At 38.8% G+C, this 23,699-nt stretch overlaps 1 protein-coding gene and 1 pseudogene across 8 annotated transcripts; one reads left to right on the top strand and one right to left on the bottom strand.

The window, feature by feature from the left end:
• The first annotated feature begins 55 nt into the window (after nt 1-55).
• Nucleotides 56-23,192, top strand: LETM2 (leucine zipper and EF-hand containing transmembrane protein 2). Of its 7 annotated transcripts, XM_079142177.1 has the most exons (10): nt 56-3,474; nt 4,973-5,423; nt 6,702-6,845; nt 11,301-11,438; nt 11,941-12,141; nt 14,770-14,889; nt 18,398-18,511; nt 20,280-20,372; nt 21,069-21,170; nt 21,840-23,192. In XM_079142177.1, the coding sequence occupies exons 1-10, from the start codon at nt 3,428-3,430 to the stop codon at nt 21,900-21,902; spliced, it is 1,473 nt and encodes a 490-aa protein (XP_078998303.1). In that variant the 5' UTR covers nt 56-3,427; the 3' UTR covers nt 21,903-23,192. The 7 variants fall into 7 exon arrangements, 2 of the variants coding, with proteins under 2 accessions (XP_078998303.1, XP_078998304.1); XM_079142178.1 differs by lacking the exon at nt 6,702-6,845; XR_013764115.1 differs by having other exon boundaries at nt 56-1,752; nt 3,393-3,474; nt 14,770-18,206; nt 18,246-23,192.
• Nucleotides 17,412-17,938, bottom strand: LOC306662469 (small ribosomal subunit protein uS8-like; annotated as a pseudogene). The gene has a single exon. The product of its transcript is annotated as a small ribosomal subunit protein uS8-like (transcript).
• Nucleotides 23,193-23,699: the final 507 nt, after the last annotated feature.

The raw sequence follows: 23,699 nt of genomic DNA, 5'->3' as shown, positions 1-23,699 counted from the left end.
CACATAAAAATAAATAAAATAAAGGCATGCGGTCCATCTACAACTACAAAATTTTTTTTTAAAAAGTTGAACTTATGTCAAGTAGATTCATATAGTCTTCTCTGCAAAACATTAAGACTACATTACTATTTAGGGAAATGAGCACAAGAAGTTACAATATACATTTTCAGCATCTAACATCTTCTGAGGCTTAGAACATGCTTACTCCTCTACATAGAATAGGAGCAGTTCATCAAAGCAGAAATCCAACATAGTTCTCAGAGACAGAATTAGAGAAAAAAATTTTCTTTCTTTTCTGATTTTATATAAAAACTCCTTACATATCAAGTCATGTATCCTGAAAGTCAAAGAAATTGCCAAGCCTGATAACAGGAAAAAACAGACTTTGCTTTGAACAAATGGATTTCAGTAAGAAGGGTTCTTAATCCTTCCTCTTTTAGAATAGAGTTGCTGACATATGGCCATGGTTTCTACCTAGCTCATCTTTCAAATGCTAGGCATGGAATTGTTCATCTGGTTTATGAATACTTAATGATTTTCACTGTGCCTAGTTGTAAGTGAATACAATGCACGAATAAGTATATTTCCTGGTATAAAATGTCTCCCAGTGAACTGGGAGGAATATTTTTGGATCCTTTTATGATCTTTTCCAGAAAAGTATGTGTTCATGGTAAAGCAGTGATTAATTTGTGAAACCAATATGAAAGTTATACCTATATTTTAAAATTCAAAATTTTCTATCGTGAATTTTTCAGGGAGGGAAAGGTAAAAGGAAGGAAAGTCTTGTAGATTTTATTCTAGTAAACATAGAACGTGAAGTGAAACCTTTATGTGAAAAGTTAGGCATCAGATATGCACAAAGGGACCTCTAGTGGCCAAACTGAAGTTTTGCCTATTTAACAATTGATTCATTTGGTTATTAGCTGAAAAATGCTTTGTGAATTAAAGGCGGTCTGCACTTCTTACTGAAATTTAATACCCGCCATCTTTCATTTTTACAAATGTGCTGCCCAGATGAGTAAAATCTGTAGTCGGTTTACATGTGAAGAGAAGCGTTCTTACTTGAGAAAGCGATCCTTGGTCTAGTGTAAGGGTAAAGCCACTACAAATTTTCTCTTCCTTTAAAACAGAGCCAGATCAAATGAATAAGAAGAGATAACTGGGGAACAAGAATATTTCTAAATCGTTCTCTTTCCCAAGATGGCTCAGTTTCACATTGTAGGAACCGAAGTGCCTCCCAAAGCTGCAATGCGTATGTCATTTCACAGCTCGTATAATATACATTTTAAATATAGAGATTTCTACACAGACTACTCATAGCAACACCTGTTAAGAGAACATCTCTAAAGCAAAAAAAAAAAAAAAAAAAAAAAAAAAAAAAAAAAAATTAGTGGAATCCAGATTTCCACGTGAGGCTTTCACAGCATTCCGACCTTGGGCCTGGAAAAAAAGCCGTTCTGCCACGCACTTCAACCTCCTCCCTGCTCAAGTCCCCCTAGGCAGTTTCGGAGTTGGAGGAGGGCAAGGGCCGGAGGGAGAATACATCAAAGTGATGTCATTCGTGACTCGGAGAAGGTTACCATGGAGACTATCTTGCTAGGGCAAGAGCCTCTTTAATCCAACCTTCACTCAAGGGTTTCCCAGGAGGATAGCCCCAGACTACAGAAGGTGGACAGGCAGAAAAACGCCAGTCTTCGATCCTCCAGCACCAACGCTCTTTAAATTAAACCCAGCGGAGAAGTCATTTTGCTGGTGAGACCTTGCTGCTTCCTGGGTGGCTACGGTGAAGGACGCCCGCCCTCTCAGAGTTTGAGAGTTCATTGGTTGGCGGTGTCGTCACTCAGAGTGACGTCACGGGGCGAGGGACAAGAGGTGGAGTCATAGAGACTTGGCCTCGGGCCCTTCTAGCTTGAAGGGCCGGGGAGGAATTGGGAAGGAACTGGGAGGACCTCGGCGGCCGTTCCCGGGAGCCGGGCCGAGGAGGTAGGGGTGGGCGGGCCAAGTCCTCAGGCTGTTACTTGGACCGTGCCTGCGTGTTCTTCTCCGGAGCCCGCTCCCTCTGCATCCTGCCCCTCCCACCAGCGCCCAGTTTTCCCCACGGTTTCCAGTTCCCACCGCGCTCTCCTCCGCCAGTGATTTCGTCCTCTTCCCTGGCCTCCCAAACTTTGGAGCTCAGCCTCCATTTCCCGCTCCATCCGCGCTTCATTTTCGAGTCTCTTCTGTGTCCTGAGCCCTCGTTTTCCTTGTCTTCATTTTCAACCACACGGATCACTAGAGTGATCATTCCTGTGTCGGCCCCACCCCCGCGCACACACACAAAATCCCGGGACCCCACCGCAACAGTCCACCCACACACTACGCGCGCAAAAGTCGCTGACTGAGGAAGCAGAGGGCGCGTTTTGCACCCGGGTGGTGACGTGCCAGCGTCAGAGGTAACCCCAGGAACCCTGGGCGTGGGGGCCGTGCGAAAAGCCAGGCCGTGCTGGCCACCGTGCTGGCCGCGGGTCTGGCCGCCGGTCTGCGCCCGGGCCCGGACAGCCTGGAAAGTGGTGGCCCACTGCCACCAGTGCCCGGTGGGAGAGCGGATTTACCGCCGCAGCAGGTCTTGTCTCGCTCCAGCAAAGCATCATCCACCGTTGGGCTGGTTCCAGAAACGCTGAGCACTGTTCAGAATGTTAGCTATGTGGTTGAGATTTCCGTCCAAGAAAGACCCTGATGCTCCCTTAAACCCAGCTGCAGGAACGCACAGTAGATAGTATGAGATTAAGGTTCCTTACAGCTCTTTGCTGGCCCTAGCTGAAAAGCGTCACTTGATGGAGGAAAGCTCAATTTGGGTTCTGGAAAATCGCTAGCGCCGTTTTACCTGCACTTGAATGTAGGCACCATGCATATCTTTACTGCTACATAAGTGAGATTAGTGAGTAATTTCAGGCTGTAGGGTTTGGGATAGCCTGGCCAAACATGGAAAAAGCTAAATGAAAACAAATCCATGGGAGGAGGAAAAAAGTGGGGGAGAAGAAAGCAAATCCAGGGTATTTGCTTTCGGCTTGTATTCTTAGTCTACAAATAGGTGTTTTTTTCTCATCTTAAATACCTGCCAACCATCAAAGGAAGATTACTAGACATATTGACCAGAAATAAAAATGTCTTTGACGGTCATATCATCTTGATAAGCATTATCATCTTAGAGATCATTTCTGTGTTTTGGGATCTGAAAGTTCCATTCTCAAATCCAGAGCGAAGAAAATAATTATTAGGAATGAACTTGAAGGAGGTTTTGTACTTTGAATATGCAAAATTTCTGCCCTTGCCATAGCTAGAAACATTTAAATTCTCATATTGTTTAATTGATGTCTTTTAAAAATACTAAATTGTTACTACTTTTGTCTTAGGTCTCTTTGTTAAAATTGTTCAGAGAAAAGTAAATATGGCATTCAACAGTTGCAATTCAGTCTTAGCTTTTGTCCGCACAAGGTAAGCATTGGAATCCCCCCACCATAAGTTTATGAACTTCATTCTTCAGGATGGAAAGGATATGTGTAAAAGGATTGGCTTAGTACACAGTTAAAACCTTGTTGGTTTTTAATTATGTTTAATTATGTTTGTTCTTAGGAAGCTTACTAAAAATCTTCTATATGCTTTAGAATTTGTGCTGAGAGATTTTGTAGAGGTCTGGTACAGGTAAGGTAGAAGATGTAGTGACAGGTGCAGTGACACTCAGAGGGTTGAAGCAGAGGATTGCAAGTTTGAGGCCAGTCTCAGCAATTTAGTTAGACCCTTTCTCAAAATAAAAATTAAAATGGGCTGGAGATATAGCTCGTTTGGTAGAGTGTCCCTGGGTTTAGTTTCCAGTACCACATACACATAAGTATGGAGTAGTTTTAGAGTGACACCTCTATAATTGATGAAGCCTTTTGATGTAAAAAGGAGTAAAATGGCTAATGAACAAGTCCCTTCTATGGCAAATTCTTGTTTCATTAAGGCATGTTATCACATTGTAAATTTTCCCTTTTGGTTATTCAAAGAATATTTTTATGTTGGCATGCTTCAAAAACACTCAGCAGGGCTGGGGGTGTAGCTCATGACTGATATGCATGAGGCTATCAGTTCCATTCCCAGCACTGGGGGAAAAAATCTACTTTGTGGCCTGAGCCTATAGTTCCAGCTACTCAGGAACCTGAGGCAGGAGAATCTCAAGGGCAGGGCCAGGCTGGGCGTATGACATAGGCAATATAGGAAGAGCCCGCCTTAAAAAAGAAAAGAAAAAGAATGAAAGAATATAAAAAAGCTTGGATCTATCTTATTGTCTTAAGTGAAGACTATAAGCTGTTGTGATAGAATGTAGAGCTCCTTGACTAGGAATACTCAATTCTAATTTTTACTTCGAATATTCTTGAGAAATTTTAGGTGAAGGGCCTTTCAGCTGTGCCTCTCATTTAAGAGAGACCAGAGACATTACATAGACAAAGAGGTATTATTTGATTGGTTACCCCCACAGGGACCATGGAAAGTTTCGTTAAAACATTCCTATTGTCAATAGAGTGATTAAAAACACAATATGATAGTCCTTATAGATAATATTATTGAACATAATAATCCCTGATGGAAAGATGTGTGCTAGTAGATTTTAAAATGAGTGGTTGAAGAACTTCTAAATAATTTATTCTTAGAAATTAACTTATTAATATTTCTCATAGAGCATATTCGAACATAGAAAATATTATTTATCAGTTGAGGCAAAAAATTATATTTGGAGTGGTGTAGCTCAGTGGTACAGTATGTGCTTAGTATGTATGATGCCCTAGGTTATATCCCTACCACCACCACAACAAAATATGTATATTTCATTCACTAATAAACACCAGCTGCCTATAGGCTTTAAAAAGTTTGGTTTTAACTAAATATCTATTTCTTTAATTTTTAAGTTTGTAATAGTATGTGCTCAACTCAGAAATGTTGCTCTTTATTCCAGATTCCCTAGCCATTTTGTCCATCCTATCTGCTCTTATTCCCCATCACTTGCATTTCTTCACTTGCCAGATTCTCATTTAAATAAGACATATATGAAGAACTATAGAAGCAAGAAGTACTGTTATCCCAGTCAGTCAGGCAATAAAACACTTCATTTACGAACTAGACCAATACAAAAGCTACACACATCAACTTGCTGGCTACAACAGAACCCTGGTAAACCTCAGCTGGAGCAAATCCCAGAAAAGGCAAAGGTGATAATCTCTCAGTCCACAAAAGAAATTGGAACAAAGATTAAAGAAGGAAAGCGATCTTTCAGACAAAAAATTATGGATGAACTTAAATATTATTATAACGGATTCTACTTACTTTGGATTGACACCAAAATTGCCACCAAAGTGGTTTGGAGACTGCTTCATGGACAGGTGCTGACCAGACGAGAGAGACGACGGGTAGGCAAGAATCATATTCAAGCAAGAAGATGTGAAATTAAAATGAACTATTTGGGAACCAAGTTTTAAACTCAAACTTCATTTTAAATATCCCAAAGTAGCTTGCCTTGCATACTCAAGGCTCTGGGTTTGATCTCTAACACTTTCCATCTTAAATCCTAAAGTAGGAATAGTTAACTACTGGTGAAAACGAGTTTCTTCTCCTCACAGTGCTGGGGATCCAACCCAGGACCTTGTACTAAGTAAATGCTCTACCCCCAGCTTCATCCCCAGGCCTCAAGAAAACCAATTTCTTACTGAGTTTCTTATTTGTCTACAGCTGACTTGCTGTACAGCTTTAGGCAGTATTCTTTGTTGTTTTATATATTTGTCTACAGAATAGTTATGTTTTTTAATTTCTCCAAGAGATTGAGAGATTTCAGGTTTAATTTACAGGGCATACCTGTAATCCCAGGGACTCCAGAGGCTGAGGCAGGAGGATCACAAATTTGAGGACAATCTCCAACAACTTAGCAAGGCCCTTTGTCAAAAAATGAAAAGGGCTGGGGATATAGCTCATGGATAGAGCACCCCTGGGTTTAATCCCCAGTACCACCAAAAAAAAAAAAAAATTAAAAAGAATTGGGGGAGTAGCTTAGTGTTAGAGCACCCCTGGATTCAATCCCAAATACTGTGGGGGGTGGGGAGGGGAGAAAAAAGAAATAATAAATGCAAAGTTTTGTTAATATAGTAAGCATATGGGCTGGGGAGATAGCTCAGTCGGTAGAGTGCTTGCCTTGTAAGCACGAGGCCCTGGGTTCGATCCCCAGCACCAAAAAAAAAAAAAAAAAAAAAAAAAAATTTATATATATATATATAGTAAGCATATGCATTTTAAAAAACAATTTTAAAGCCAGACACAGTGGTATATGCCTGTTGTCCCAGGTACTGGAGAGGCTGAGGTGGGAGGATTAATTGAGTTCAAATGCTCAACATAGTGAGACACTATCTCAAAAAAGAAAAACAATAAATTTTAACTATGTTATTAAAGTATGGCAGACCCTTCACTTAGATGAAAGCTAAGATGCCAATATTATTTTTTGATTGTTATAGATTTCCTTGAAGAGATCCCATAAGTATTACTTAAGAGCTATGGTGAAGAGAAAAATCCCACCTATTTTTTGAACAGCTGCAGAAAACCTATCTTGGGCTCTTAACACTTTAAGAATCAAGGCAGGCTTTTTTGTTCTTAGCATATCATAAAATAATGAAATATTGCTTATGCATTTAATTCTTTAGCTATTGAGAACTTGTGCTGATTTCTTCCGCTTGGTTCCATTTATGGTATTCATAATTGTACCCTTCATGGAGTTCTTGATACCAGTGTTTCTGAAACTCTTCCCAGAGATGTTGCCATCAACTTTTGAAACTGAATCCAAAAAGGTATGTAGAACTTTTGAACTTAAAAAAAAAAAAAAAAAAGAGAGAGAGAGACTTTATTTTTTGGACCAGTTTTTAAATTTACATGAAAATTGGGCAGAAAGTAGAGAATGTTCATATACTTCTATCCCCCATATTACACCAGTGAGGTGCATTTGTTGCAACTAAAGAAACCATATTGACACATTCATTATTTAAATCGCAGACTTGACATTTGGGTTCACTTTTGTGGTATACAGTTGTGGGTTTTGTAAATACATAATGTCATCTATCTGCCTTCACATCATCACACACAATAGTTTTACTGCTCTAAATATCCCCTGTGCTCTACTATTTGTTCCTTGCATACAAGGAACCCATGGCATCCACTGATATTTTTATTTTTTTTTAATTTTTATAATTTTAGAATTATATATATTCTCTTTACTAGAATGTCATATACTTGGAATCATGCAGTGTATAGCCTTTTTAGGCTGGCTTCTGAAAAATAGCATAACTATAGGTAAATATATAAAAAATTCAAGAATACTGCCTAAAATTATACAATAAATCAGTTGCAGACAAGTAAGAAACTCAGGAAGAGCCAGGTGTGGTGGCTAATGCCTGTAATCCCATCAACTCAGCAGGCTGAGGCAGGAGGATCACAAGTTGGAGGCCAGCCTTGGCAACTCATCTAAACCCTATCTTAAAATAAAAAACGAAGCCTGGAGGTATAGCTCAGTGGTGGGTGCCCCTGGGTTCCAGCCCTGTACTGAAAAGGAAAACTCAGCAAGAAACTCTGGTTCTCTTGGGGACTGGAGATGTGGCTCAGTGGTTGAGTTCTTACCTAGTATGGTTAGTGCCCTGGGTTGGATCCCCAGTACTGTGGGGTGGGAGTAGAGGAGACTGCTGCTCACCAGTAGTTGGTATTTCTACTTTAGGATTGATGGGGAGTGTATAGTGGTAGTGGGGATCAAATCCAGAACCTTGATGATAAGCAAAGGGATATTTCAGATGAAGCTTAGGTTGAGTTCTGGCAATATGCATTTAAAATTCTTCCATGTATTTTCATGGCTTATTTTATAAATTTTATCACTAATAGTCCTATGTATGGATATACAATGGTTTATCCATTTACCTTTTGAAAATTGGTTGATTCCAATTTTGGGCTATTAGGAGTAAAATTGCTATAATTGTGTTCAGGTTTTCATGTGGATGTAAATTTTCAGTTCATTTGGGTAAATAACTAGGGGAGTGTTTGCTGGATCAAATGGTAATACTACGTTTAGTTTTATATGAAATTACTAAACTGTCTTCCAAAGTAGCTGTACTAGGGCTGGGGCTATATCTCAGTTGGTAGAGTGCTTGCCTCGCATGCACAAGGCCCTGGGTTCAATCCCCAGCACCACCAAAAACAAAGTAGTTGTATTATTCTGCATTGCCAACCAGGAATGAATGACAATCCTGTTGTTCTACATCTTCCCCAGCATTTGATGTTGTCCATGTGTTAACTATTAGCCATTCTAGTAGATATGTACTGGTATCTCATTGTTGCTCTCATTTGCAGTTCTCTCAAGATATGTGATGTTGAGCATATTTTCATGAGAATATTTGCCATCTGTGTTTCTTCTTTGAGGAGGTGTCTATTCAAATCTTTTATCTACTTTTTAATTGGGTGGTTTGTTTTCTTATTGTGGTTTTGAGTTCTTTGTTGTATATTTTGGAAAAAAGTCCTTTATCAGATAAATATTTTGCAAATATTTTCTCCTAGTCTGTGGGTTATCTTTTCATTCCTGACAAGTGTCTATCACAAAGCAAACGCTTTTAATGAAGCCCATCTTACCAATTTTTTCTTTCATGGATCATGCGTTTGCTATTGCAGCTAAAGACTCATTGCCAAACCCAAGATCACCCTAGATTTTTCTCCTTCTCTTTCCTAGGAGTTTCATAGCTTTACATTTTACATTTAGATCTATGATCCATTTAGAGTTAATTTTTATGAAAGGTGTAATGTCAGTTACATTAGTTTTGCATGTGAAAACTTTTTCTAGTACCATTTATTTTGAAAGAGTATCCCTTCCCCACTGAAGTTTAATTTAAAAAAATAAAGATAACAAAAGCCCACTGTGGTGACTAAACAGTAGGTATGATTTATTCAGCCACATAGACTCTTCAGTGCTGAATAGTCCTTAAGAAGAAGGTGCCTGATGGTTGCTGTCAAGGGGATGAATGAGAAAACAGAGGCACTTTTCCCCTTCTGTGTGACAATTAGACAGTGGTATGAAAGTGTGAGCAAAACTACTAGAGGACAGAAATATTTCACAGGAGAGGTAACTTTAGAACTGAGACTTAAAAGGGTGAAATTTTGCCACAGTTTGAAAAAGATATTCTAGACAGAAAGAATAGCACTTAGGCGTGGTGGTACATAAAATCCAAGCAGGATCTGGAGGCTGAGGCAGGAAGATCACAAGTTCCAGGCCAGCCTTAGCAATTTAGTGAGACCCTGTCTCAAAAATAAAAAGGGCTGAGGATGTAGGTCAGTGGTAGAGCACGCCTGGGCTCCATGCCCAGTATTGGAGGAGGAAAAAAAAAAAAAAAAAAAAAAGGAGAGATAACCATGATTTAGAATTAATGCCACAGCATTCCAAGGAAAGCATTAGTGAATATGGGAAGGTGGGGGAATAGGGGAAGTGATTTATCTAAATATTACCTTTCCCTGGAATGCCATACATTTCCCAAACATACATATAGACACACACACACACACACACACACACACACACACACACACACACACACACACACACACACACACACACGGTGTTCCAGAGAGGGAGTTGGAGGAGCTTTCTGTGCTCCTCATGCATTTCTCTAGTTGACACGGGCACAAGCCTGTAATCTCAGTGGCTCAGGAGGTCAAGGCAAGAACATTGCAGTTTTGGGACTAGCCTCAGCAGTTTGGAGAGACTCTGTCTCAAAGTTTAAAAAAAAAAAAAAAGGGCAGGGGGTCTGCAGATCTCAGTGGTAGAGCAAACAAGGGTTCAATCCCCAGGACCACACACACAAAATAATAAATAAAAAAGAACCATATATTTCTCTTACATAGCACTTATTTGTTCTATTTTTATGTTAATTTGTGGAAGTACTGGATTATTATTAGTCACTGTTTGTCCATCTTACTCTTGGAAGAGGGCAGTAACTCATCACTTTTTGCTAATTTTAATCCTGAGTACCTAGTACATGGTACTGCTCAATAAATAAATGGATAACTGGGCATGGTGGCACATGCCTGTAATCCAAGGGGCTCCAGAGGCTGAGGCAGGAGGATTGTGAGTTCAAAGTCAACCTCAGCAATTTAGGGAGGCCCTAAGTGACTCAGAGGGACCCTGTCTCAAAATAATATGTAAAAAAGTGCTGGGGATGTGGCTCAGTGGTTAAGTGCCCTGAGTTCAATCCCTTGTACCAAATAAATTAGATAGATAGATAGATAGATAGATAGATAGATAGATAGATAGATAGATAGATGGAAGATATGAATGATAGACTAAATGGATTCTAACCATGGTATTGCTGTTGTGTATTTTTGTTTTGACTGGGTCGCTTAAGATGTAAAAATCAATGATTCCTATGATTGGCTGATCATTAGAATCTCTGGGGTGACTTTAAAAACATTTTTATATGTACATACACATATAAAAACATATTTACATGTTACACATAAACATTCATATACATGCATATGTATGTTTTATATATTTATATACATGTATATTTATATATGTGTATGTTTTTAAGTTGCTCGGGAAATTCTAATGATCTAATGTATACAGATATAGCTAGATATGGATATATTCCTCTTTCTTTCTATTTCTCTCCGCCCACAAGCACCCTGACCATGGTTAGATTGAAAATGCTACCACATGGCATTTCTCATGATGAACAGGGATTAAGAAACACTGGTCAACCTAGTGTCTTGAGAGTGTACATTTAATTCCCCTTTGTATAGTGCTTTTTTTCATATGTACCAAAACACTTAACTAACTGTATTGTAATTAACTTTATCTATTCTCTATTCAAACTCTAAACTACTTCAGCATAGAATTGATTTCCTAGTTGTCTTTGTAGAGTAAGATCCAGGGCTATTCAGACCAGGAATTGGCTCAAGTAGCAACCTAGTTGGTTAAGAAATATACCTCATTCTAAATAATGACAAAGCCTTCCAATGAGGGAACATTTTGGACCTTTTAAATGCTTGTGATCATTGTATTAATGAGAAATAAATGTAAGGTTAAGGAAACAAGTTTCAAATAGGAGATATTTTGTATTTACTCTGGTTCTCGCAAATCCCAATTAAGCTTGCAAATAATATTAATATAGTACATGTTATAGGCATGAGCAATAACAAGGTGATAGTTATTTTTTCCATCTTTGCCAAGTTGCAGTCATGAAAGATTAACTTTTTCCTCTTCTACTATTAAGGAAGAAAAACAGAAAAAGAAAATGGCTGCAAAGTTGGAAGTAGCAAAATTCCTTCAAGAAACAATTACAGAAATGGCAAGGAGGAACAGAGCCAAGATGGGAGATGCCTCTACAGAGCTATCATCCTATGTAAAACAGGTGTTAGTCTTTTATATCATACCAAAAAACTTCTGAGATGGAGTTATATGAAAAATGCATGTCATCATGGATCTTCCAAATTGTTCAAATCTTTGAAATTGCTAATATGTAAGTTATAAAATACAGTAATAGTAAACATACAACATCATAAACACTTATAGTAGTTTGTAGGAAAGCCTAAGTAATCAATATAACTTCTTGGAAAGAACAGCACAATTCTCCTTATTTTTCAGGTGATTCCAGTTCCAGACAGAAAATAGAGTTCATGGGCTGGGGCCGTAGCTCAGTGGCAGAGTGCTTGCCTAGCATGTGTGAGGCACTGGGTTCGATCCTTAACACCACATAAAAATAAACAAATAAAATAAAGGCATTCTGTCCATCTATAACTACAAAAAAAGAAAAGAATGTTTGTAGTGCTTTGATGTCTATTTCAAAAGTCTTTTGGGAAGGTTACATTTAGTACGAAATACATTTTAATTAGCTTCTTTGTCTTATTGCCTAGGTCCAGACAGGCCATAAGCCCAGCACAAAGGAGATACTTCGCTTTTCCAAACTCTTTGAGGATCAGCTAGCCCTGGAGCACTTAGATCGACCTCAGTTGGTTGCTCTTTGTAAACTGCTAGAATTGCAGACCTTTGGAACCAACAATTTGCTCCGCTTTCAGCTCCTGATGACACTGAAGTCTATAAAAGCAGATGATAAAGTAAGAGCTTAACCATAGCTGAAGGGGATTTGGGAGGCATTGGGAGGCATCTTAGGGTGCCTTTGTGATGAAGTGCAATATTTTATGCTGGGTCTGCTCATGGATTGATTCTGGCAAAATGAGTGGTTAAAACAATCATTTTAGGAATTGTTTGTTATACTGGGACCCATTTTCTTAAGAATGCCATCATAAGCAGTCAGTAATTTGGATGTCTTAGCTGAGACTAATCTAAAGCAGTTAGGACCTGCTGGGAAGGAAATAGCAGCTCAGTAGATTCCTGGCAAGGCTTTACCCTGCACACCTCTGCTCCCCTACTGAGGAGCTGTTGCCAAAGTAAATATTCTGCTGAGTTGGGCTGGTTAGAAGCAGGTGGCAAAGCATAATGCTGTAAGGAAAAGCAGAGCCTCCACATCTTACAGAAGGCACCATTTTGACTATAACTACTAATTAGACTCCTTAAAAAAAAAAAGGAAGCATTTCCTGAATCTAAATCAGGTGCTATAAAACATTCTACCTGTGGGAGCAGGCGTCTAAGAACTGTGAAAGCATGATCCTGTTGGCCTCATTTTGTTTTACATGTTGCTTTCAGAACTTTGGAATAAGCAGTACTGGTACCAGAGGTACCATAGTTTTGGATCACATCAAGCAGAAACTGTTATTTATTGAAGGAGTTTTGTGGCCCAGTAAGAGCCATTCCCACGGTAGTGGTGGTAGGGGACAGTGGGGGAAAAACAGTACTGGGATATGCAACAAATGGTACCATGAAAGCTTTTCAAGTGCAACATTTTTTCTAATGAACCCTAAAGATGCTATGAAAGGGAAAAGAAGATGTCACAACCAGACATCGCAAAATGCAAGAGGGGAAATACTTTGTTGATAAAATGTTGAGGAGTTATAGAAATATCTCTATTATTAGCCAGGTGTGGTGGCACATGCCTGTAATCCCAGCAACTTGGAAGGCTGAGGTAGGAAGATTGATTGTTCGTGACCAGCCTCAGCAACTTAGTGAGGTCCTAAACAACTTAGCAGGACCGTTTCAAATAAAAAAAAGTGTGTGTGTTGGGGGGGGGGGGCACCCACTGGGGATGCGGCTCAGTGGTTAAGTGGCCCTGGATTCAATTCCCAGTAACAAAATAAAAGAAAGAAAGCTCTCTATGTGATGGGCTGACAAATCTGACTCCATGAGAATGTTATAGGCCAGACTCTAAGGGAAATGACTAAACAGACTCCATTTTGCTCTGAGACTCTATGTTATGTAGGAAATAAACTTCTCCCATGGGAACACCCCGCCTCTGTGCCCATCATCAGTTACTTGGTGTGACATGTTTAATAATATACAATGGCAACTACTATGTAGTAAAGAATTGCTCTTTTTTGATTCCTATTGCTCCTAAACAAGGTACCATGTGAACAGTGATTGTGTGGATGTTAGTAACCATTCTTTAGTTTGGACCTAGGTAAGGGTCATTTTGACCCACTTCCCCCTCTGTCGATGATCTCATGATGTTAATGTGTAATTTTGAATCATGGCGACATGCAGAAGACATGTTTGGGTAACCCTAAGATGGCGGCTGGCGTTGAGCCAAGTGGTGGCACATAGTTAGTGTTAACACGGCGTGATCTACTTTTGCCTGATTAGTTAATGTCTCCTCTGCGGTAGTGGTCAACAGATATTCCTCATTCTTTCTTGATTGGTACCGAGGGGCGTGCCTCAATTGTGTTGATCCTAAGCTGATTGGCTGCCTTAGGTATATAAGACACACACCTATAGGAAGCACCATGGATAAGCAGCACCTCTGATAGATCGCTGGGCGGAGGACTAAGCAGACACCTCTAGGTTGCGGGTTGATGATGGCAGATTGCAGAATGCAGGTTGCAGCTCGCAGAATGAAGATCTCAGGATGCAGGACGCACCTCTAAGAAGCAGCAGCAGACCTTTAAGAAATAGCTCCTCTGATAATAGTAGCCTCTCTGAAAGCATAGCAAGTCTCTCTTCCTCTAAGCAAAGTCTCTCTTCCTCTAAGCTCTAAGCAAAGCCTGTCTTCCTCTAAAACTTCCTCTAAAAGCAAGTAAGCCTCTCTTCCTCTATAAACTAGTGAACAAGCAAGAAAGCAGCGCACTAAAGAGAAAGATAATAGAAGTAGCTCAATTTCCAGTCCACCTCTGATAAATACCCGCACAATTGTTGCTGCAGGCAGTAACAAATATCCGCGGGATTGTTGCCACCGTCGGCGACAGCGACACTTATGATTAATGTGATTTTTGGTATAAAAACCCCTACAACCCTGTGGTCGGCACTGTTCTCCCAATAGTCATTTTTTGGGGCATTGAGTGAGACAGTCAGCTGGCCAGCTTAATAAAGACTCTCAAATTTGGGCTTCTCAGTGGTGATGGGTCTGTTCTTAAGTTGCACCCCATAACATTTACTAATACTTGCCAGCAGAATTTCCTTCTTTAAACTACACCTTTCCTAAGTCACCTTGAATTTTTTAGTGTCCTGGTCTTTGCAGTGGTCCGTGCAGGGTACAAAGGATCAAATAATCAAATTCTACTGATTTGCTGGAATGTAGGGGATTAGATAAAATTGGAACACAAAGATCTAACACAGTTCCTTAACATTTCTTGCAGATGATTGCCAAAGAAGGGGTGAAGGCTTTGAGTGTTTCAGAACTACAATCTGCCTGTAGGACCCGAGGGATGAGATCACTGGGTCTTACTGAGGAACAACTGCAGCAACAGCTCACAGAGGCAAGTAGATGCACTCCCAGTCTCTTCTCTGGAGCTCTCTCCCCTTATGATTTGCAGACCTCATCTTGTGATATTTACTTTGTAAGCTATTTTAGTCAGCTTTCCATTGCTATGACAAAATATGGGAAATAATTTATCAGAAGAAAAGTTTATTTTGTCTCAAGGATTTCAGTTCATAGTCACTTGATCTTATTGCTTTGGGACTATGGCAGCACAGTTCATGATGGCAGAAGTGCATGGCAGAGGTCATATCAAGGTAGTCAGAAAGGAAAAAGGGAGGGCCTAGGGTCTCAAAATCCCCAATGACCTAACTTCCTGCCACTAGGCCTTACCTCCTAAAAGTTCTACCAACTCTCAACAGTGCCATAGGCTGGTGACCAAGCCTTTAGCACATGGGTTTTTGGGGGACATTTAAGATCTAAACCTTAGCAAAAGTGAACCATTTTACCTGATTTGCTTTACTCATTGAACAGCAAGACACTGAAGAAGCTATTTATTTTGCACTTTGATTGGGACAGGGCATTTTATTAGCTTTCTATAGCCATATTACAAATTACAAGAAACTTAGTTCACAGTACCATAGGTTAGAGGTATAGGCTGTGTTCCTTTCTGGAGGATATGAGGATGAGTCCATTTTTAAGATCATTCAGTTCAGTGACTGAAATCAGCTCCTTATAGGACTGAAGTCCTTGTTTCTTCAGTGGCTTCCAGCCCTGGACTGCTCTCAGCTCCAAGAGCTACCTACATGCCTTACCTCTTGGCCACCCTCTATCTGCAAAGCTAGCAGTGGACTTGTAACATGACAGATCCCCCTCATACTTCAAATATCAAACTTCCCATCTTTTACCTCTAGCCCCAGATTTAAAGGACTTATGTGATTAGGTGAGGCCTAACTGGAAAAGTTCTCAAGGTCAACTGACTTGGGATCTTAATCTCCAAAATCCCTTCATATAACATGTAGAATAATGTTTTATTGAGTACCTGTGAGACAGTGTGGGTATAACAGGAAGCAGGAATGTTGAGACCACCTTTGAATTTTGCCTACTCTAGGTACTGTTAAGGGTCTGAGCAGAAATTCTGATTCAAGCCGTTTTATGGATGTGACTCTGTCTAGACATATGGACCTCATCTTGTAGTGCCCAATTAATGCTCCAAACCAATTTAGTATTTGCTTTGCTAATAGATGTTTAATATTATCCTTCAGGGCTGGGGATATGGCTCAGTTGGTAGAGTGCCTTGCAAGTACAAGGCCCTGGGTTCAATCCCCAGTACCACAAAAAAAAAAAAAAAAAAAAAAAAAAAAAATCCATCAGATAGTGATTTAATCAAAACTACCAATGCTTTAAAACAAAGGAATAACTCGTATTAAAATTCTCATTTTTATAATTTAAAAAATGTACAGAGATTATTTTTGGGAAAGAAGCCATTGTTGTGACTTTGAAACCATGGTCGGGAACTATTTCCTCTTACATGTGGGACCAACTATATTTGGAAGATGAACATATTGTAGAGACACTTAAAATCATGAATTTCTTAAAATTGAAGTATTAAATGTCATAGAGTATTATACTGTCAAATTGTTTTCTTGAAAGGGTATATTATTTTATAATCACCAACAAGGGAACAAGAATGTTAATATAATCATATTGATATTCAGTATTAAGTATTACTTAAAGAATTCCATTAAGGATAATCCTATGTTGTTTAATTCACAAAAAGAAAATTGAAAAATGGTAAACATGACATATCTTCACCTTACTCATATGATAAATTAAAACTAAGAGATGCCACATTAAGTATTATATTGGCAAAGATCAGATGCTATAATCATGCTGTTTTTAAGAGGTTGGGTAAAGGGGCGTTCTTGCTTTGCTGGTAAAAAACCTCCATGAAGAGTAATTTGGCATTATCTTTCAAACTTTAAAAATTCATATACTCTTTGACTCATCAATTGTACTTCTAGGAATTTAATCCCATATTCTTGGACATGTGCAAAATGAAATATGTATAAGATTATCTATTGCAGCACCATTTGTAATAGCAAACAATTGGGAATAGCTTAAAAATCATTGATATGAGAATCACCAAATAAACTATGGCATTTCCATATAATAAAAATTTTTACTAGTATTTAAAGAGAATCAGCACTACATCTACCTACATCTACTGATGTGAATCAATTGCCAAGATAACTCATTAAAAAAAATGCAAAGGACAAAATTGTGTGCACATTACCCTTTGTGTAAAAATTTAAAAGCATAAATCAGCCAGGTGTGTTGGTGCATACCTGTAATCCTGGCAACTCAGGAGGCTGAGGCAAGAGGATTCCAAGTTTGAGGCCAGCCTCAGCAACTGAGACCCTGTCTCAAAATAAAAATAAATAAGTAAATAAATAAAAAAGGGTTGGCGATATGGATCAGTGGTTAATCACCTCTGGGATCAACCCCCAGTACCAAAATAAAGATATTTTATATACGTATATATATGATGTCATGGAGGATTATATAAGGAATCTGGTACCAAAGGTTACTGCTAGGGAAGAAGGTGCCTTGAGAATAGGGGTGGAAGGCAGACTTGTTTTTTTTTTATTTCCTTCAACGTCTTTTATATTTTATATCCCTAGAAAAAGAATCCCAGGATTTTCTCTCCTGTATTTTTGCCTTGCTTCTTCATGGTCTGTGATGCCAGTTTAGGTTGTCAATACATTGAAACCAAACTGACAGTATAAGAAAATTATTCTGCCATTTTTCTAGATCTTTGAGCTGCACATCAAACCTGGGGCTGATCACAGCTTGTTTAACCTGCCTGTGAAGTTCCCAACAATTTTCCAAGTCCTGATCATCAGTGACTTCAAACTGACCAATGTAACTATGCTTCATCATCACAGAAAACAGATGACGACTTTGGAGCACAGCCTAATAAGAACCTGGCATTTGCCTCTTTTCAGCATGTTGATGCTCTTGAAAGCATCAGACAGGACATTCAGGCACACCATTACGGCAGCATGGAAAGAGGGTGGAAGAACCAGATTTATCTTTATTGAAAGCATTTTACTTTTTGAATTCTTTTGTATATTTATGAATGATCTAAAAACATTTTAAAAAAGAAAAGCTTGGCCTACTTAATACCTAAAATTTTACATCTCATTCTCATTCTAATGTTTGTTTGGTTAATGAAACCGATTTATTCTTTCATGCCACTTTTTGTCTTAGAGAAGATGCTTAATTACTTTGATCCAGAATTGGATTGAGAACTTAGTTGCTCCCTTTCCGGGTCTGAGACCCCACTACAGTGTGTGTGTGTGTGTGTGTGTGTGTGTGTGTGTGTGTGTGTGTGTGCACGCTGCTGCCGCCAAGTACTAGCACTGGAAGAGAAGTCAGTTGCCTGGTGTTTTTATACTTGTTCAGAATAAGTGGGGGGAAGTTGCAGCTGAAGGAAGCAATAGATGACTGTGGGTCATTTCAGCTTTAACATTCTGTGATTCTATTATGTTTTATTCTTTGTCCAGTGGCTGGACCTCCACTTGAAGGAGAACGTCCCTCCTTCTCTTTTGCTCCTGTCACGCACCTTCTACCTGATAGATGTGAAGCCAAAGCCAATTGAGATACCACAAAGTGCAGAAGTGAGTAATTGGGTTCAGGGAGAATCTGTATGTCCACCACTGTCTTGTTTCCTCTTATAGTCAAAGTTGGCATTTCTTTTGGAATTTGGCCCAACTAGCTTTAACATCTTCTTTATAATTCTAAAAAGAAAAAAATTAAAGACACTCAACTCATTTCCTTACTCTTTTTTTGCCTTCAACTCAGCAACTTTTTTCCTCCTGTTATTTCACTGAAGAACCAACTCAGGATAGGCCCAAGCACTGCGGCACTTTGCTCTGGGTACATCAGAAAGAGCTTTTCACTACTATGTGGCTTCAAGTCTTCATAAACAAGAAAGGAAATATGACTGTAGAAGATGCTGCACATGTGGTTTAGCAGATTAGTCTTAAGTACTCAAAGTGAGGACAACTCTTTTTTCTTTTTTATGTTTTGTTTTTTTGTACCAGGAATTGAACCCAGGGGCATGTAACTGCTGAGCCACATCCCCATCCCTTTTCGGTATTTTATTTAGAGACAGGGTCTCACTAAGTTGCCGAGACTGGCTATGAACTTGTGATCCTCCACCCTCAGCCCCCTGAGCTGCTGGGATTACAGAAGTGTGCTACTGTACTTGGCTAGGACCAGTCATTTTTAATCTTAGATATGATGTTGGCCCCCTAGGACAAGCCAAGGATAATTAGTTGAAGCATGGAATATCTACTTCAGTAAATGATTTCCCGTTATGTATTTCCACAGAATATTCTGATTTGGGGCAATTTTGTACAGACCATGAAGGCAGGCTAGTGACTTCTGGATCAAACCCCTGGATCCATTCAAAACAGACTGAAGTTTTTTTGTCATTCTTAGACTGCTTTCAGGAGCAAGGGAATCTTGGAGGAATATGTCTCAGGCTAAATTTGGATTCTCAAAATTATTCTTTATGGGCATTAACTCTACTTAGATGTTGATTTCTGGAGTAAGAAAAAGGAATTAAGGACAAAGTGACAAGTTCCTTGGAATTTTATTGGTTGTTCTTTTCATTCATGTTTTTAAACTTCTATAAAATGAGAACAAGTAGCATACCAGGTTTCAAAAAGAACTTATGATATCAAATAAAGAATGCTATGACTTTGAATTTAGATAGCTTCCTTTCCTCCAAAGGACACAAAAGAGGTCATTTCTAAAAATTACAGTGATTTTTTATCAAAATCTAATTAATATAATTTTTAATGATAGGTTGGCTAGTTATTTTATCATTACTCCTTCATATAACCTGTTATCTATTGTTATTATCTTTCCTCATCTTGCTTGTTACCAAGGGCCTAGACCATGCTAAGCATATACTTGAACCACTGAGCTATATACCCCTAGCTTTTTAGGTGCTTTTACTTAGCAATGCCTACATTTTTAGTCAGGCAAATTTACCATTTACTATGATACTAAAAACAATAGATGTCAATTTTGACTATGTCATTGCTATTAGAAACTGATAAATAATTGAGAAATGGCAACTTCTTTTTGAGACTAAGAACAGGACCAATATTGACAAGTCACTAATGACTGAGGATTTCAAGTACTAGAATTTAATTAGAGTGCTTCATTTATAAGCAGAGGGCTCAAAACTCAAATAGTAATACTAAGTTGCTATTTCAGGGGCATATTTCATGTTCACAAAGGGTATAGTTTGGAGAGGAAGTTAGGGATTTAATGGAAAGCAAATTGTGCTAAAAAGCACTGACTACTGTAAAAGAACTTGAGCTTCAGGAAAAGCAGAAAGCTAATGCTGATGTAAAATGTTATTTTCATTAGGCTGCAAAGATAGACATTCCTGTGGAATCACCTACATCCCCTGACTCTAAAGAAGACACGGTAGATTCTGCACCTCAATTGAAGGGAACTAAGGTTAGACAATTACTTCTTGCTTAAGTTAAAAATGTAAAGTGCTACATTAATTTTCTCTATTTTTAATCCTTTTAACGAAACTGAATTTATTCCTTTATTAAGGAACATTTATTGTACTGTTTGATCTGTTTCTAAGAAGTTTAACATTTGGGATTAGGAGTGTGGCTCAGTGGTTGAACCCTTGCCTAGAATGTGCAAGACACTGGGTTTGATCTCCACCACTGGGGAAAAAAAAAAAAAAAAAAAAAAGCTCAATATTTGGTTATATGTAACTGGATTCCAGATTTTGCCTTTTGAATTCTATTCCAGAATATGAAGCAGTTGTGGGCTGAGGATATAGCTCAGTGGCAGAATGCCTGTTTAGCATGTGCAAGACCCTGGGTTTGATCCCCAAAACTGCCAAAAACGAGAGAACATAAAGTAGTTGTTTCTGAATTATGAAGTAGTTGTTCTTGGTAGTCATGATAGTAGATCCACTATACATTAAATTTTTAAATGTTTTCTCTTCTCTAATTGTTTCCATCCAAATTTTACTGCCACTTTTGAAAAGCTAGATAGAAGATGCCAATTTCTATCTTTTTGATGAATGCTTAACTTATATAATGACACTTTTGGTTTTAATATTGTAATCCTTAATTGCAACCATCACATTCTGTTTTAACATCAGTAATCCAATTCTCAATTCTGATGTTTAAGGATGAAGGATTTACACAACTGCCATCAGTGTCATCATCACCCAAAACACCATCAACACCTATTTCATTACCTAAAGGACCCATTACTTCTTCTAAAGAAGCTGTAAGTACCTATCAAGAAAGAAAACAGAAAAAAGCTTTCCCTCTAGTTCTCTCTAAAGGTAGTGAGAATCTATAATTATGACCATGGCAAAACACCAAACAGTTCTTCCTGTCATCCAAACAGGAAGTTGTAGGCAGAACTTTAGTCATCTATATAAGATGTACTATATGCCTTTTACCTCAATTACCCAAAAGTAAAAAAATTACCAACAAATGCCATGGTGGAGCAGACCTAAACACATTAAGTCTAGAAGCTAACTACAATATAGGCAGATCCTTATTTTTTATGAACCAGATGGAAATAGTTTCTGTATATTATGTTTTACACAGGTTTCTGATGTCAGGAAACACTAGAAGGAAAGCAATTAAAATTTTAGGAGACATGCTTGTAAATAAAAAATTATTTATCTATTCACTCTTCCCATTTGAGTGAAGGAATTTGGGGCAAGGGCAAAAAGCATGACACAAATAAACAATAGGGGAGGTCATAGGACAGTACAATTGTGAAGTGGCAGAGGACCAAAGCTGCTGGTAGGCTATATGTGAACACGGCATTCTGAAAGTGATCCCAAGGCACTTGGGGGCCTTGTTTACCTGTCTTCTTCATTTTCATTGCCAAAGTAAATTTATAAATTACTAATTGCAACCAATGCCTATGTTTTCTACCTAGACACTCCAGGCCAAATCACAGAAGACATGCCAGAACAGCAAGGCTAATTCAAAAGGAGCCTAAGAACTACTTGAGGATGGAGCTCGCTCCCTCCAGCTATCAGCCCTCTTCTGCAGTGGCACCCATGAAGAACTTCAGGCTAAGACAGTATCTGGTTTGAGACAGAGGATCAGCCATTTAGTCCTTGGGGCAGTCCTTTGGGGCCTTGTAAACATTCCAGATGATGTCAGCAGTGACACCAAGTTCAGGCCATTTAGAGAAATGTAATTGCAAAGTCCATTTCCTCTGTACCATTATGTCATCCCACTAAGCTGTAAAGTCCATCCCCACCACCATGAATTTTTTTTTTTAAGTTTCCTATTTGTGTGCATGTCTTTTAAGAAAGGAAATTGTTTTGCATAATGGAATTATCTTGGCACCTTGGATATCTTTGCCTCCTATGGTTTGGAATCTTGAGTCAGAACTTGGAGACTCCAAAAGTCATTTTAAGAGCACCTAAGTCAACTTTTTCAGAATGATCCTCAGTAGGAACAGAAACAAAGTACCCTGTGAGACAGGATGGATATACTTCTCAGTAAGATCTTTCTAGATATAAAGGAAATGCTTCTTAGAAGGGAAAATGGGAAGCTAAACAGACTGGCATATCAAGCCTTGGCTACTGCGTAACTGTTCCAAAACATCCTCCTCCTGGGCTTGCAAAGGCTGCTGGAATCTGGGAGGTGGTCACTATTCTAGCACATATGGCTTTCATTAGCCACCATTTTGCTAAGAAACATAATTAAGGGTTTGACGCTTAACCATTTGTTTATGCTGGGTGTGTGTTTTTTGGTCAGTTTGTCTCTTACAAATAAGACTTTGTTAGTCATAGGGGTTGGTAAAGTTTGATATAATTCCTATGCTACTTAGTAACAAGTAGAATATTTAGTTATTTATATTCAGTGTTTTCATTATTATTAATAGTGAAACAACTGAACAGATTGCTATGCAGCTGGCCAAAAGCTTTCTTCCTTTGGGGAAGTGAGAAGGACAAAGGTATTTTAGCCTGTGAGTGATGAAATTAGATTACTTGCTGTGAAACTGAAAGAAGTTAGGTGGAGTCAATTAAACCCTTGGTTTAATGCAGATCTGCTTCACCTGAAACCACCTATATGATACATGTCACCAGCACTTTATAGCAAGAGCATGCACTTTAAAATGCTTCCTAAACTTCTCCATCAGAGGACAAACACACCCTGTCCTACCAGTTAATTTCAGCTCCTTAAGGATGATGAATCCCTACTTGTGAATACAGGATTCCATGGATATTGCTATTGGCAGACCCAAGTGATTCACAATAAATTTTCCCATTTTTAAGATGATGGGTGTTTTTTTTTTTTTTTTTTTTTTTTTTAATTCGTCCACATCTCAGGTATGAATTATGGGAAAGGAATAAGCTAAACTTGCTCAGGTTTGTTTCATTTGAATGAGTTGCATATATCATTGGGCTGTTTACAATTCTTTCAGCCTTTCCCTGTGAGCTGATTGGGAATGGTTAGGTTGAGGGAGCCTGGCCACTTTTGGCCCAAGTTGGCCTTCACATATTTTTTTCTAACATCTAAGCATGTAAGACACTTGAAACACTTCCCCCTCTTAAAGAGAGTAGCTTATCCTAGAAAACTCAGGAATGTTTCTTTATACTCATCACTTAGGGTGTTTGGCTGTTGGGTTCCATGACTGTTAGATTTAGCCCCATGCCAAAAGCTGGCTGATGTTGCTCTGGCATGATTAGCAATCAAACCTGAGGGGGAGCAACCCTGATTTGTAGCATTTGCAGGTTTCAGTGATGTAATACTTCTACCAGGCTGATTTCAGGCCACCAAC

This window comes from Sciurus vulgaris (genome assembly GCF_902686455.1).
Source record: "Sciurus vulgaris genome assembly, chromosome: 5".
NCBI lineage: Eukaryota > Metazoa > Chordata > Mammalia > Rodentia > Sciuridae > Sciurus > Sciurus vulgaris.
Note: the sequence above shows the minus strand (reverse complement) of the source record. Positions and strands in the feature narration are given on the sequence as shown.

Bases quoted from the DNA above. Each gene is read 5' to 3' on its own strand.
- LETM2 (XM_079142177.1), top strand. From the start codon at position 3,428: ATGGCATTCAACAGTTGCAATTCAGTCTTAGCTTTTGTCCGCACAAG. The intron at 11,439-11,940 runs GTGTTAGTCTTT...CTTATTGCCTAG, and splicing joins TATCATCCTATGTAAAACAG to GTCCAGACAGGCCATAAGCC. The intron at 12,142-14,769 runs GTAAGAGCTTAA...CATTTCTTGCAG, and splicing joins CTATAAAAGCAGATGATAAA to ATGATTGCCAAAGAAGGGGT.